Source organism: Scomber scombrus, chromosome 11, assembly GCF_963691925.1.
Source record: "Scomber scombrus chromosome 11, fScoSco1.1, whole genome shotgun sequence".
Taxonomy (NCBI): domain Eukaryota; kingdom Metazoa; phylum Chordata; class Actinopteri; order Scombriformes; family Scombridae; genus Scomber; species Scomber scombrus.
In genome coordinates, this window is record NC_084980.1 from 8970555 (window position 1) to 8987081 (window position 16527).

General features: G+C 40.4%; 2 protein-coding genes across 3 annotated transcripts; both read right to left on the reverse strand.

Moving 5' to 3' along the window:
- Positions 1-287: 287 nt before the first annotated feature.
- Positions 288-8365, reverse strand: pgap6 (post-glycosylphosphatidylinositol attachment to proteins 6). Of its 2 annotated transcripts, none has more exons than XM_062428771.1 (13): positions 8234-8365; positions 6977-7160; positions 6558-6759; positions 5702-5829; positions 5337-5605; positions 4857-5203; positions 4633-4729; positions 4220-4334; positions 3295-3434; positions 2924-3102; positions 2683-2829; positions 2415-2531; positions 288-2273 (listed from the first exon to the last, which is right to left on the reverse strand). In XM_062428771.1, exons 1-13 carry the CDS (start codon positions 8295-8297, stop codon positions 1956-1958), a joined length of 2307 nt encoding a protein of 768 aa, XP_062284755.1. In that variant the 5' UTR covers positions 8298-8365; the 3' UTR covers positions 288-1955. The 2 variants fall into 2 exon arrangements, with proteins under 2 accessions (XP_062284755.1, XP_062284754.1); XM_062428770.1 differs by having other exon boundaries at positions 3295-3437.
- Positions 8366-9330: 965 nt separating this feature from the next.
- LOC133990760 (leucine rich adaptor protein 1-like) lies at positions 9331-11854 on the reverse strand. The gene is made up of 3 exons (XM_062429164.1): positions 11642-11854; positions 10846-11030; positions 9331-9874 (listed from the first exon to the last, which is right to left on the reverse strand). Exons 1-3 carry the CDS (start codon positions 11852-11854, stop codon positions 9331-9333), a joined length of 942 nt encoding a protein of 313 aa, XP_062285148.1.
- Positions 11855-16527: the final 4673 nt, after the last annotated feature.

A 16527-nucleotide genomic window follows, 5' to 3' on the forward strand; every position in this document is an offset into this window, starting at 1 on the left:
TAATACACCCTCTCTCTCTCTCTCTCACACACACACACAGTAAAATGTGCATATCAACAGTTGAAACAAGCACTTTCCATATTTCTGAGGATTATGATAATCCTCTTCTCTCCATTCTCCATCCATTCTCACTGTGAGAGAGTGTGTGTGTGTGTGTGTGTGTGTGTGTGTGTGTGTGTGTGTGTGTGTGTGTGTGTGTGTGTGTGTGCCTGAGGGAAAAGACATAAAGAGCAATAACAAAAAATGAAACTGTCTTTAAACAACAGATTTATTTTTGGTAGGCTAAATGCTGTTTGGGTTTTTAACAGACTGAAGGGTAACTGTCCAGTACAGGGAAATAAAATCATGTTTTACATAAAACATTCCAAACATGTCCTCATACTTACAAACAATAAGGGCTCATTGTGATAACGAAACAATGGGATTCACAGACACTCGCTTTCTTCCTCTCTCTCTCTCTCACACACATACACACGAGAAAAACAATATGTCGACAATTAAAGGAAGGAAGGCTACGCAAGTGCCAATTTGAGCCTGTGCAAAATCACAATAAGACCATCTGAAGAAATCATCACTGTGTGGGACACTTACACAGATAAAGTTATGCACATTAAATGTGTTACATAAAACAAAATATGGTATAACTTCACTGCTGCAAGAGACAATACACACACACACTCATTCACAAAAAGATACAGAAAACAGGAGGCACTGGACACATTAATCTGAATATACATTCATCAAATGCCCATTCATACACATATGGGCTATGTACATTACATAGTGGAGTCATAAAAGTGCTTCAGAGTTACTCTTGGTAAGAAGAAAGGACTGATAAGGTTTTTGAGCAGAGAAACAGAAGAAGAGAACACAAAAGACAAAAAAGGAGTCATTCGTTTTCAATACACGCCGCATGTAATTCTGTTCATGAAAATAACTTGTACAGTATATAAAGACATGGAGTTTTTATAAGGAGTAATGAGGCACCCTGTATCCCAAACCACTGCACTTGCATTTGTTTGCATGCATACTTGACTAAAAGCCTTAAAATGACATTTGAAAAGTAAGAGACTGAAGTTGACATTATGGAGAAAAAAAACCCCATGATAAATGTGATGAGAAAACTTTGGTAAAAGAACAGTACTTGTGTTAAATAATGTATAATAGAGAATTTGATTGTTCTTACTCAGTTCTTACTTACTTCTGTATTTAACTACTTAAAAGATAAAGATAAAAACACGATGAAGACAGTGTAATACAGCTGAAAGCGCTGGAAAAAGAGATGAATTGGACATTGAGCTGGCATTGTGTCATTTGAGCATACGAGAATCAGGAGTGTTTACACCTATTATAAATGTAGACGTAGTGATAGACTGAATATAAAGATTTCAAATAGTTCCACAAAGTGCTATTCTTTATAAATACTCTGAACATTCATTTACTATGCGAGTAAAATATGTACATATACCATATGTACAAACTCCTGATTATGAGGTCAAAGGTCAGGTGGTCTGCTGGTAAGCTGGTGCAGTGGACCACCTTGGAGGTTTCAGCAGGTTCAGTTTGGGGTTTTGTGTGTGTGCGTGTGTGTGTGCGTGCGTGCGTGTGTGTGAGTTGTTTCAGGATGTCTGCAAAGTTTTTTTAAATTTCCATATTAGAACAAATATAAGAACAGCTTAAAACCTGAAGTGAATGTGAATATGAAAACTGTAGGCCTATGAGAATATAAGTCTGCAGCAGGCATTAACCATACATCTACATTTGATTTTAAATGCTTTATTTAAGTCATTTAGAAAATATAAAGACATTATAAGATTTTGTCAAGACCAGCAGACACCCTGTGCTTTATGTATGTCTTTGTACCTTCTGTGAATGTTTGTAGTGCTTACATAGCTGTCTGACAACTGACGCCTTGTCCCTTTTATTTTTTTTTTTTTACAGTGTCTCATGTCTCACTATGTGACTGTGTAGAGTTCATCCTTGCTGCTCTGACAGAGTGTGTATCCACAAACCCGTGGTCTCCAGCTCCAGCTCCATCCCCTGGTCCAGCCGAACGCCTCCCTGTTCTTCTCCTTCGGCGGCAGCAAGAACACAACGCAGGTGGCCACCAGGATGTGCCACAGCGAGTGCGTGTAGTAGTAGTTGTCCTCTGTCTCGGCGAAAATGTACAAACAAACCCCGATCAGAGCGCAGAGCACCCCGGGGATTAGGAAGAGGACCCATCGTTTCCACGAAGGTGGGTAGCAGTTTCGTTGCCGCACCCCTCGGTACACCTGTGAACGAAAGAGAACCAGATACACCAAACAGCAAGTCGATTTTTAGGATAATCTTTAGTTTTCTTCCTTGTGTCGCTGCCCAAATTGAATCTTCAGCAGGTTTAATGGAACTCTGTAAGAATGTGGTTAATCTCTTACCCAAGTAGTAACCATGATCAGTATGGAACAGAGGATCGGGCCCAGCAGGTTCCACAGGCCTTTACGATCTAGCTGCATTGACATGGCTATCAGCAGAGCCCCGAGCATAAACAGAGTCTACACACACACACACACACACACACACACAAAGAAGAGAGAAATAAAACAATAAATATACGCTTAAATACATGCTGGATAAACAGCATTTTAATCCTCAGTAAAGAGTGAGAATTGCATACAGAAAAACAGGTAACAGTCAATGTCTTACATATTTAAATGTGTCTCCAATGCGAGCCATGCACAGGATGGTAACCCAGAACGAACAGACTGAACCCAGGAAGTCACAGTACTGGAGGGCATCGTAGTCCATTATACACAGTACGGCTGCACCCGGCTGGTCACATGCATGATAGAACTACAAACACACACACACAAAAAGAAAGTTAAGGAATCACTGTGAATGCAAATCTTTCCAGGGAAGCAATCTCAAGTGTGTGTGTGTGTTTTACCGTGGAGAAGAACATTGTGAAGAGGTAGACGGAGGCCTCGGTGATGTAGTAGCGTCTGACGGCCACCACGATGGCAGGCAGGAAGAAAAGGTTGCTGAGCGTGAGCAGCAGAGTGGCCGTCAGCTGGCGACTGTACGACTGAGCTGTAGAACTGTCAGTGCAGCCCCAACCGCTCCAGCCTGCACACACACAATTCAATAATAAATTCATAGCACATGACAGCACAGGATACAGTGATAACATATATTATTTATGTTATAACTAACTTAAAGGCAGGTTGCAGTGTGGGGTTTAGGTAAGATTGGAGGTAAATGTTCCTCATGAATATAGAACTATATGTGTATGGTTGTGTGTGTGTGTGTGTGTTGTACCAGCTTTGCAGACACAGGCGGCATACAGGTAGCTGTAGGATCTCAGTAGTCTACATTCTCCGTATGTCCCGCAGTCCTCTACACAGGCACTGATGAAAACCTCTGGGACCACAGACACCACTGACAGATTACCACAGTCACTGCTGTAAGAAACACACAGACATACACACACACAGACACACAGACACACAGACACACAGACACACAGACACACAGACACACACACACACACACACACACCGAGAGCAAGAAATTGACTACAACTTTAATATAAATGCCTTTCCTCAAATATGAGGAATCAAGACTAATCGTGTCATCTCTGAACTACATTTTTTTTAACTTCCTCATCCTATTCTGTAAATAAGTTGTCAGACCAAAATCAGATAGCACACAGACTAAATAAAGCAACGCCTGTGAGCTAGATCAGGCCAAATTCGAGTTGCTGCTACACTCGCAAGCTGTACCATCTTCACTGTAACATATATCTGCATGCCCAGCCACACCACTCATAAAAGCTACACTGTAGCTTGCGTCTATAGCTGTCACCGCTGCCACTATGCTCATACATTGTTTCAAAAGCCCCACCTCCACCCCAGCATTCATCTGTAGGCTCTTACATTTACAGTACTCAGACAAAGAAATTGACTGGCACTTTGAAATATACAGCAGATTTCTAAATATGAAAAATGCTAGTAAAGTATACGTGAGTGTGTGTCACGTATACATAAAACATTACATAAAACAGGTCATGGGGTTGTATTAGGGTTGTATGTATGTAAGCAGAGAAGAGGAAGACTAAAAAAAGCAGAAACATCAGCTGACATTACTGCCCATGCTGGAGGAGGATGTACAGGGACGATGTTTCATACATAACGGGTGTAGAAAATATTCAGAAATTAAGGTAAATGGTGTATATATTTATTACCTGTTGCATATGAGCTGTAAAGTGAGGTACCATGTTGTTGACTGAGGAAAAGGCAGCCTGACCACAGCTTTGGGAACACTGGCATTCACATTAACACCGTATCCTCCGTACAAAGCTGCAGAAACACACACAAACACACACAGACACACAGACACACAGACACACGATGAGAGTCTCCAAATTTGAATTTTATGATGCAAAGTCAACTTTACTGCTTGTTCAGTGAATCAATGAGGTGTAATCAGTTGTGTACAAAAGAAATCCAAGTGCATCTGGTACAAGAGAGAGACCAAATGCATAAAACTGCAAGCAAAATTTAATCATATTACAATTTTATATATATATATATATATCTATATATATATAGATATATATATATCTTTATGTCCTTTATAGTCAAAAGTCTGCGCTACCTGTACGACATGGCTGAGACTGGTTGAGTTCGAGGACTGGAGCCCAGGGTGAGAGACAAGCCACCACGCTGCTGCTGTTCCCCAGTGTTACATTAGTCTACACACACAAACAACACACACAAACACATGCATCAAAGTGAGACTACAAACACACACACTGCTTTCAAATCTAACAAAAGTTGACAGCTGCGTGTGTGAGTGTGTGATGATTCAGTGGTACTCACAGTGTTGAGTGTGAGCTGTAGGTTGAGTGTGCCTCCCGTGGCTTGTGCGTAGAGGGGGTAGGTGAGCAGTGTGGGGTGTGTATCCGTAACGCTGACGTTAGGTCCGTTGACGGGGGTGAATCGGAGAGACAGGACGTCCACCTCCTCGTATAGCACAGGGATGCTCCACACGCATGCCGACGCCGGCAAGAGCAATAACGGTGATGCTGATTCGTTCCTAAAGGCAACTGGCTCTGTAACCGCTGAGCTGTTAGCTGCCAATGTGGTGTTGGTATAGCTGCTGTTGCCACGGAGCTTGTTGATGTCATCATCTGCTGTAAGGCCAACGCTTTTTGGCTTGCATCCCACTGAGGCAGACACACACGAAGAACATTAAAATAAGAAAAAGGACAAAGAAAAGATACAGCTACAGGATTAGAACAGATATATAACAAGTGAAATCTGGTGTTTTATGTGTGTGTATGTGGTTTCTTTGATCACCTGTGTAGTTTGAGACAACATTAAATGTCACTGTGCGGTTATCTTGGCCGCTCTCCACGATGACTCGTAACCACGTGTCCCAAGCAGGGCTAGAGAGAACCGCAGAGCAGCTTATCCCTGAGCAGTTCACCGTCACCGGGCCCTCTTGCAGAGAGGTGGAGCCGAGCCTGAGGACCAGTGAGCAGTTTCCACTGTCTGCCCCTCCCTCCCCTGAAGAACAGTCGGTCACAGAAACGGAGAGAGACGAGGCAAATTCTGGAACGTACAACCTAAGCAAATACAGACACGTATTAACTGTATTAGTAACATTAATATGCAAGATTACAAAAGGTTTAGAACCAAGTGCACACGCAGACACTCCTTACTTAAGGCGTGCAGGTTTGTCTGGAGCTGCGGTCTGCTGGAGGAATGTGCCCTGCTGTAAAATGGGTGTGTCCACTGCTCTCCTGATTGATAGCTGAGGCTGGAAGAAGTAGGAGCAGGACGGAAAGCCCTGACAAACAAAGACAGACATAATTGAGTATTAATATTATTATTATTATTATAGTTTAGAGTATAAATTTTGATTCTGCTGTAGAATTCTCTTTAATCAATACATTGTTATTTGCATAGCACATTTCATACAGATACTGACAAGCTAATTGTAAGTAATAAGCAAGGCTGCATTAAAGCCCCACGGGCCCCTGGGCACTGCAGCCCCATACAGCTTTTATTGTATTCCAATTGGATAACGCTGCTCAAAGGCCCCTGGACACTCAGATTCCCCATATGATAGATCCGGGCATGGTAATAACTAATGCACACGCACAAAAAACACAAATATTGACATATAAGATCATATTCGAAGTTGTCTTTCAAGGTTGCTACATAACACTATCCACCAGCTGTGATTCTGTGGAGGCCGAAGAATGCGGCTTAGTTACTTTACTGTTAGCTTCCCCCTCGCTCCGGCGGAACAGGTTAGGATGAAAGAGGAACGCACAGCTAGAGCATGACAAGAATGCTGACATTGTCTTTTCCTTTCAGTGCAAAACAATATGACGGACAAGCACATGCACAAAGTTAAGTGCAGATTTGCCACCAAAAAAATCTACAAAAACTGCAGCAATTTTCGATGTAGTATGTGAACAGCTGTTATTAGCATGATGGGGAGAAAAATACTTGAATGCAGACATTTAACAGTAACAACAGTCGCAAGCATGTATGCAGGTTTATACAAACCTTCTGCTCTATGCGCCCATCGTCTTCAGGCAAGTGGGCACCAACGTACCAATCACCTGACGCAGGATTGGAGAGGTTAAATGTCGTGGAGCTGTGTGATGTCACCGGTAGGGTCAGAGATAGACAAGGGCTCCACAGAGTTGCATTGGGGAACACAGACCCTATCGGATTTATAACTGGAGGGGCACCCCATCGAATATGGCTACAGAAGAAAGTAAGAGAGAATTTAGTAGTTGATTCAAAAACATTTCAAAGAAAGAAAGAAGGAAGGAATACTGGCAGGAGATTAAGCAGAGCAGTCACAAGACGTGAAGACAGAGACAAGGAAGTTTGATTTTTGATTAAGATTAAAAAAAAAAATTTAAAAAGCAGGGAGGAAGCTGGACTTCTTCATTAGGAGGACTGTATCTGTATCTTACATGGTGACGTTGTGCTGGCCGCAGTTGAATTTGTGGCCCTTGGTCACGGAGAACAGCCAGCGAGCGACCGCAGTCTCCTCTGGTATATGAAACCTCTGCAGTCTCACGTTGCCGAACCAGCCGTACTTTGACAGCTTCTGAGCTGGTTTGGACGAGAGCTCGGACACAAACGTCACCTGTCCATCTGTCGGGCATAGATTCTTTATTGTATGAAAACGCACTGGTGGCATTTAAATTCACATGACAACTATTTTATTAATACACACACATATTCTGCTCAATAGTAAACATACATATAAATTGTGTATGATGCATCTGGTGTTATCCTGGGATTAAATGGGTAAAGATTAAATGTAGGGTAACCTCACTGTAATTATTTTGACTGATATTGCAATTGCGATATGATTTGTGATATTAGACGGGAGGATAATTCTTATTTTAATTGAAAATCACATTAAAATGATAATGGTGTACATTTCTTCAGGATCTGTACCAAACAAAGATGTTTTCTTAAGTCTATAGAATATGATGTGTAGGCCTGGACATCTCTGCTGAATGACAATATTTAATTTAAAACGCTATTTTAAAACACTTTTAAAATAAAGTTTCAATTAATTGCTCAACCCTTGTTAAATGCTATTTCTATCGTTTTGTTTCCCTGGATGTTAATATGGTAAAAGTTGACATTTCTCCTTTAAACCTTTTACTTCTTGAAATGCGGTTTATATACATGGTGTTTGAGACGTGGTAAAAATGAAGCAGAAACGTTAGAAAATCACATGTACGTGATAGTCATGGAATAATAATTGTTTAAAATAGTATTTCAACCAGAGAGATGAAGAGATTCAAATGTATCCAGGACAACTGACAAAGCTACACACTAAGTCAGACATAAGTAAAAACAAACAGTATGACACATATTAAATGCTAAACTTTACTGACTGCCCAGCAGAAACAGTCTACTCGCTCTAAAAAAAAAAAGTCAAAGTTAAAAGTAGAAAAAAAACAACAACAACAAATAGCAGCACGGTTGAATTATATAAACAGTAAAGATACGCACTGTCATATTCATATCAAACTGTCAACGCTGGGCTGAAAGACAATATATCTTAAATAACCTTCACATACATGTTTTGATACCGCAGACTATGCAGCACTGCAGGTACAATAACAGGTAGAACCAGCCAGCAGCGGTAGTTAGCACATATGCTAATGCAAGTCTCCTCTGACTTTGTTCCTTTAGCTGGGAACACTTACCGTCTCCAAATGTTGTAGCTGCCAGAGCGACGAAAAGGAGACCGCGTATAAAACACAATTCCATGTTTTCTTCCCGTTTGTCTGAACCATCACATCGTCCTTCGTCCACCTGTAATCTCACTTTCGCTACGAGGAAATCATTTTACGTGCACGGCGCTTCCTGATTGCTATGTAAATACGTGACGTCACGAAAGGCGTCAGTGCTAGCTTTCGAACCCTCGGAAATAATAAAATCGACAAACCTACAGAGTTACGAATTGTTATTTCATTCGTAATTTGTGAGATTTTAAGACAGACACAAACATAATAAGCAAAAGTCAATTACATATAACATAAATTAGGCGACGCACAATGCACGCATTAGGATTATAACGTGAGTACACAAAAGTACAATTATGGGAGAAAATTGAAGGCAACACTCATTCGCAACATGCTTTTCAACATCACAGCACTGAAACACCTTTATTTCACCATAGACTGCATATATTTCACCATGGTCACATTAGTCATGGTTTATAACTTGTTTCACCATTTCTAAACTTAAGGACACACATACATAAACACATTTGTTCAGCACCTTCACACTTTTCTGCTGTTTGAAGTAACAAACAAGAGTATCAAAAAAAGACTTATTTTGTCTCGTTTATTATCAAAAAATTATATTAAGCTCATTGCTACATAACAATTTGCTATAACAGATCAATGGCATCATCTTGGAAATCCTCATTGGTCTGTTGTTGTATTGTAGCCCTATAGGCCCTAAAAAAAAAATCTAAAATTCGGATTCCAGTGTGTAAAATATGTATCAATGGATTTCTAATTATCTTAAGAGTTCTTTAATAGTTGTGATTTCTTCTGTAACTCTTAAAATACACAGACAAAATGAAAGCACATGATACAACAGTGTACATCCTAAACAAATTGAGTGACAGGGTAGTCTAACAGTGACACAGTAAGCTTTCAGCATCCTATTCTTAATGAGACACACTGAGTGTCAAAGTGCATATTAAATCCCACTGCATTATAGGCAGGTTTTATCATTGAAAGGAAATAGCTTCACACTAAGAATAACACATTTCAATTGTGCTAATAGAAGATCATAAAAATGTCACATCATCCTGTGACTCCACCCAGCACCACTGAGCATCATAACCCAGCAAAAGGTTCTCTCTATCAGGTGTGCTCTTGTTTTCTTCCGTCATATTGTTCTGAGCGACACTGAGACCCTCCAGAGTTTGTTCCTCTGTCTTTGTCTTTGCTGACTGTTGAGTGAGGGCAAAACTACTCATTTTTACATCTCTTCTTGAAGCCTTACAAGATCGCTGCAGCGCTCTTCTGATGGGGTCAGCACCACCTTTGATGTCCTGCGATGGAGCTGCATCTGAGTCCTGTGGTTGCGACTTCGGTAAATTGGAACTAACCAAACCGTTGGCAGGACTGGACGATGCCTGTGCGGAATAACTGACTTCATATTTGGAGTTGGGAGGACTTGGAGGTCTTGCTTCAGTTGATTCTGGGCACAGCACGTTAAAGTAGTTTTTGCGGTCTGATGGATCATTGCCAGTGCGGGGTGGATGATCTGTTGATTCCTCACCAGCGGTTTCAGCCAAATCATAAAGGCAGGTTGGACTTGGGCTTTCCCTGTAAGAGCAATAGGAAGGATATTAAGCCCAATTCGGAACCTGAGCCCCAAACCCAAGCTTGTGAGACATAACTAACTCCACATGATGCATCCCACTCTGCGATGCCTATCCAACACACTCTTTAAATGTGACGGTCTGTTTAAGCTGTCAGAAATGCCCAGCATTTCATCTACTCTGCTAGTGCTGCTGCTGCTCATTGCACCAATTTACATCTCCTGATTTTCATCACCTTCTTTGTTGCTGCTGCTTTGCTTAATTCAGCCACACCAGCATCCACTTGCTGGCTCTGACTATTCCAGGGGAAAGTATATTTAATTTAACAAATCTCTTGCTCTGTAAAAATGAATGAGCCAAGACAGAAATTCAGTTTTTTTTTTTGTTTCAGGTTTGAGGAGATTGCAGTGTCAGCTAATTGAGTTAATTGTACACAACTACACCACATGAAAAGAGATACATCTGGCCAAATGTGGGGCTTGTAAATAGAGGTGTAAGCCTCTCTTCTCTCATGTGTGTGCAAATAACAGTCCAGAACTGTATGTAAGGCCAACACAAACCACAAAAAAGCTGGAAAGATTTACTTTGAGGAGATTTGCAGCAGAGATTTTAGGAAATCCCCAGATCGAGTTAAGCTAGAGTTTTAGTGGACTGCTATAATCTCACATCACTTCATAAGATATCCTACAAAGAGTAAGAAAAAAAAAAGGAAATACTTTGAACACACACACATCCAATATTAGTGGGGATTGACAAATATATCAAATGATTGTAATATGATATTAAACTATTTTGGTAAAGTTTAGAATAAATGTTAAATTTATGGGTCTCTTATCTAATCATATGTTTGTCCTCTTTCTGAAATGCAAAGTACCTATTGTGCCTTTTGCCTTAGGGTAGGGCAAGATTATTTTATTACCTTATTTGTTGCAATTGAAGTACAAATCAAAACACCTGAGAAAATAAACACTTTACCTCCAGGGGGACATTGAGGCCCCGGGATCCTCCAGAGTCACCAGGCTGCTCAAACTTCCTGTCAAGCTGCTGCCACGGCTGGCTAAGGCACCCCTCTCCTCCATCAGCCAGCGCATGGCCTCGATACCCTCATGCACGGCCACCAGCTGGCGCAGGATCCTCACATCAGCAGAACGCAGCCACCTCTGCATGAACAGGATGAGGAGTTATGCTAGACACTGTACGGAAACAGCTGTGTTTGTGTGCATCCTTGCGGGCTTGTATGTGTGCATGATATGAATGCTTGGCCCATTGCCATAAACCTCTCCCAGGGGGCCACTTAAAATAACTCAGTCTGCCAGGGTTTCTTCCTGTTTGTCTGCTCATTTGACTACAATACATGGAGCAAAAGAAAAGAACGACAAAACTGAGAGGAATGAGGGAGGATCACCAGTGGAGGAGAATGAACAGAGGAATCCAGTCAGAATGTGTAAAATGAATGTAGGTGAATGAGAGAGAGGGGGGCTGGGAGGTGTGGTGGAGAGATGGGTGACAGTGTCTGTCATTAGAAATAAAAATGAGCTGGTGAAGTGGCTCAGAAAAGAACTGGTTTTGACATTTTTACAGCTGAGAGAAACACATCCAATCACAATAAATGGAGCAGTGATTTTCTTAAACAAGTTGTGCAAGTTATGTCATGGCTATGGCTCACATGCTGAGTCAGAACACAAGTAATGGTGTTATGTTCATTGAAATCATGCTTAATTATAGTGTAACTATATGAAATCATTATATAGAAAACAATGGAAGCTTTTACCATCTCTTGTTTTAAGTTGCTGATTTTGTCAGAGAAGCTGTCGCCCAAGGCAGAGGCATGCTCGCTCCTCTCGCCTACATCAGAGCTCCAACAATCACCGCAGTCCGCAGCATCCTTCATCCAAACCAGAAGACTTTCCGGTGTTTTTCTGCCAATTTTATTTTCCAGCTCTTTCAGCTCTGGAAGTGAATCGTTGAGAAATTCTTCCGCCATCTCACAGTCACTATCTTTTTTTTTTTTTTTTTACTTCCAGGTGTTAAGACCTGATGTAGAAGAGCTGGTGCGTAAAGTTACCTCACCTTTTCCAACTTCCACTCTGCGCAATCGGACCCCCCAGCAAGAAAATTACACATCCATAAATCTCCCATGCGTGTCGGCAACCACACAACAAAGTCCCCTCGTTATATTCACGAACTCTCCACAGTAAACCATGATAGTCAATGACAAACTTGCTACAGAAGCGCAGAACAAGCCGTGAAAACGCTGGAAATCGAAACGCGCAAACCATCTGTCCTGCTGTCACCATTCACTCTACACAAGTATTGCTGGTATGTAGCCCGGAACATGATGCTGGAAAGTGGAAATGCTCTTTGTGTAGTCTTCAAACAATGGTGGGAGTTTCATGGCAGCGGTCACATGGAGAAGCTTCAGCAGGGGATCACCTGTGCGCACAGAGCTGTTATGGCGATTTAATGAGCTCACAAATATGATCAATTGATGATTGACTGTCTTTATTACTTTGATTAGATTGGAATCAAAATATTGTCTGTTGGTCTAAGCAGTAGTAACTAATTAAACCTTGATTGCACAACATGGAATAACAAACGAGAATGTTCCTGCACAGTCTAACACAGGCAGCATGCTTCAGTGCTGTTACTGCAGGCTAAATAGATATTTAAATCAACTAAAGCTAGTAGGCATATACTGTAGTTACATAAATGTAATGTAGATTATGGGATATGTACAGTCTAAACTTTAAAAAGTGTATAAATCTATCCCTGAGATCATCACATATGTTCAAATGTAGCACTGTTCAACCTGATGCAAGATCCATCTAAACAGAAATTCAAATGCATGCCAGCACAAGCTAAATGCATGTAATGCAGTGTTTAATTGTCTATCAAAACCAACACTAACACAAAATTGTTCTCTATATTGTTAGTAAGCAAGTAAAATGAATACACAGCACTTTCTAGATCAGATGTCACACAGTAATTCACAATAAAGACAAAAGAGAGACACGCATTAGAAAAATAATATTGATCACCAAGAATTCAGTGGGATATTGTTTCAACGTTTAGCAGCCACAACTTTAAAGGCACAGTCTTCCAGCAAACGCTAATCAGAAGACATCAGAGACATATTGGTGACATGATGCTGCAATATATCTATAAAGTAAAAAGGTGGCTGACAATGTAGCTGAGGGTTAACCACGAGAATCTTGAGTTGGCAATGTAAAAAGATCAAGAGTTTTGTTACAAGAGATCCATTTGGTCCAAAAGCTCTTGTAAATGATCCAGGGATGTCTTGCTGAAGCACATTAGGGAAACTCAACACTCTAGAGGGGATAATCAAGCGTGAATAATCCTATTCATCTCAGCTTAAGTCACAAAAAGCATAAATATATCAACACTTCACCACTTGAAGTCTTAATTCAAAAGTGACAAGTACATTTCTACTTAACAGATGAAGAGAGAGAACCATGGTTTTCCTGCACCTTAGGGACAAGAAGGGCAGGGGCCTCTTTCTTCTTGCAGACAGAATAGGACCCAGAATAGTGGCCCTAGTGGCACACCACAAGACAGAGGTACAGGAGGCATAGTCACCAACAGTAGCTAACTGAAAAACTATCAGAGAGATAGCAGAGGAACCATTCAGGCCTGAGCCAGAGATACCAACTCACTTCCAGGTATATATATATATAAAAATACAAGGAGATGCAGATGCTGGCCACATGCATGGTGCAATATACACAGTGAAAGTGCTCAAGTCTTTCCAAAGAGACTGAGTAGAAGAAACAGGTCTTTACAGTTGCACAGCCCACTTTTAGATTCAGACACAGGCCAAACAAGGAGGAAGCCAGCAACTGTCACACACTGAAATAGATGATTTATTTTTATTCGCCTGTCATCTTGCCCCATAAAGAGCCTTTTAAAACCAGGGCAACCGCAAAGGGGACTTCCTGCTCCCTTATGATTGAGGTTAAGACTAGTTTATGAAGTTATACATCAAGTGCGTTCTGTAAGGAGTGTGTAATCACACAATGATGAAGCAATGGTGTTCCATGAAAAGGTAGGGCAATTTGTAGAATGTATTACGGTAAACACGTTTATGATGCTTCATCAGTTTACAGAAAACTAAAATGAGAGTAATGAGTTCAAGAATATTGGCTTGGTGCAATATATCCAAGAGTGGGATGGATTTTTTTAACAGAGGGGAAAAGACTGTCAAGGGTGGTTTTACTAACTTTCACTGTAGAGGGAGACAAACACTGCTGCATCCATCATAGGTGTGTAAAGAAATGAGCACAAACCGTTAACAGCCGGTAAGTAACTTCACCAGAGAAAAAGTCAGCTCCAACATTCCCAGCTGTTTTATAGAGGATCTAGTTAACATACGTAATAAGTAATGAACATACCATTAACATGAGTGTCACACAAATATACACACACTAAGAAATACATTTGTAGCTGACAGCAATAAAAGTAGGGGAAAAAAACCTCAAGCACAGTAGGATTCATGATCTCACACCTGTGATTCATAAGATGAAAATTTTATGAGTCTATAGCCCAAACTCCCCCGCAGGGCGCTCCACAGTTTAGGGGCTCATAAAATTCAGTCACCTTTACTCTTAAATCTCAGCAGTGCAACAGAATCCTCTGCTCTGTGGTCACCAACACTAAAGTTACAGCAAGCAAGTCTTAGGTGACAAGTGGATGTATATGAGGCAGGATTTTGCTAAAACAATATATACACAAAAAATGCTCTTTCTTTACACATTTGAAATAGAAATCTTACTAGTAAATGTTGTGGGTTATTGTCCAGATGCAAGTTCTATATTTGAACAAAATGGAAGCTGGAAAAGAAGAGTGTAGCTATCATTAGTCTTTTGAAGCATTATGTGTAAGTGCCAGGAACAGCAATGTCTCATTTACAGCTAAAAAGTCAGCTTTTTTTAGTTGGAGCTTTTTATAGGACATAATGCTCCTCTGCATGATTTAAATTTTTTCTGACCCCTTGAAGCCTTTTTCATCCATTTTGACTTAAAAGTTGAGATATTTTACACATAGTTTGCTTAAAAAAGAATATCTGGCATCAGCTATGAGTGAAAGTGGTAAACTTAAAAATGTGTCTTAGACATTTTATTACAAATGGCATGACAATATTGCAGTTACAACATCATTAATGAGAAAAATACCTTGTTTTTTATATTTTCAACTTGAATCTATTTAAAATTGAGCTGTTAATTCAACAACTAAACTGAGGAGAACCCAAGAAGCAAAGGCATGCACACAAACTGAGTTACAACCTTGAGGATTAAATAAATCTGGTTTAATAGATGTTAATACATATAAACATATCTGAAGCAGTTATTTGCTGGAGGGTTACAACCAGTCAATAATATTCATAGTTTAAAAGCTTTGAAATTGATTTTCCTTTTCTTCCAGTGAAAATAAAACAAGCATCAATATTCCTTCCACATTATCTGTGACGCAGTTGGAAGACAAAGAAAAGTCTTTGTGGAAGAGACGGCATCTCAGCCTGCCACTCTCTGACTTTGGTCATAACTTACAGCTTTTACGTGATCTGTGAGTAGATGTGATTTGGAGAACATTCCAGCCAGATTCAAAATGCTTGTTATGTCTAAAAAAAGCCTGTAGATGGCAGCAGACATTCAACATTTAGGGCACACAGGTGTTGTGTGATCATATTCTCAAGGTTTGAAGGACCCAGCTTGAATATTACACCTTGGGAAGTACATTCAGTGGGTTTGTTTTTCTTAAGAGTATGGATCGGGTTTCACCAATGAGCCTGTCAGACACCAAGCAACCCTTAAAACTGAGCCTGAGTCAACACTCTGAGGTCATCTCATCTGCTTAAGAATCAATATGTTATTTGGAATTTTACAGGAGAGTCTCAGCCATGAAATTGTCCAACTTTTTTTTTTTTTTTTTTGGACAAATATGCTTGACTCCTTGACCAAGTTCCATGATTTCATCAGGGAGAAACATAATAATGAAAGCAAATTTGTCATAGGTGACACAACATTCTTGTAATTTCCTTGGAATGAAAGAACGAGCGGGAAGTTGGAGTGAGTGGGTGGATAAAAAATAATCATCAGGTTACTGTTACCTCCAGGGAGAAGGCTGTGCAATATTACCCACGTATGAGCAAGTGATTTCTGGGCAGCTCAGATTGACCCTGGGGCCAGCGTTACATGAGGTAGAGGGTAATCATAAAAATGTTACACACTGAGAGAATTATGTTTTTTTACGAGTCAGGGCCTCTTACTTCCAGTTTTAGGGAAACCATAAACTTAAACAAACATTAAAAATGGTCAAAATGTGGATGTCATTGAAAGGCCGGCATTATGAGCAGATTAGATTTTACTGCGCCTGTCAGTGCAATTAAGTGTGATTTACTATGAATCATAAAGAAGATGTTTGAGTTATTAGGGGAGTTGCCCTACATTTTTGCCAAACCACCTGAAACATGTGAAGAGCAGAAAAATGAGTATAAAACCACATCCAGTGATGCAGACCTCATTTTATCCTTAAATCTCTCACACGTAGAGAACATGCTGATTAAAAAAAAGGAATGGATATTTTAACATCCTTCTGGCATGGCCTAATTCCCAGAGGAATAAGCTTGAAGTGTGGCATGTG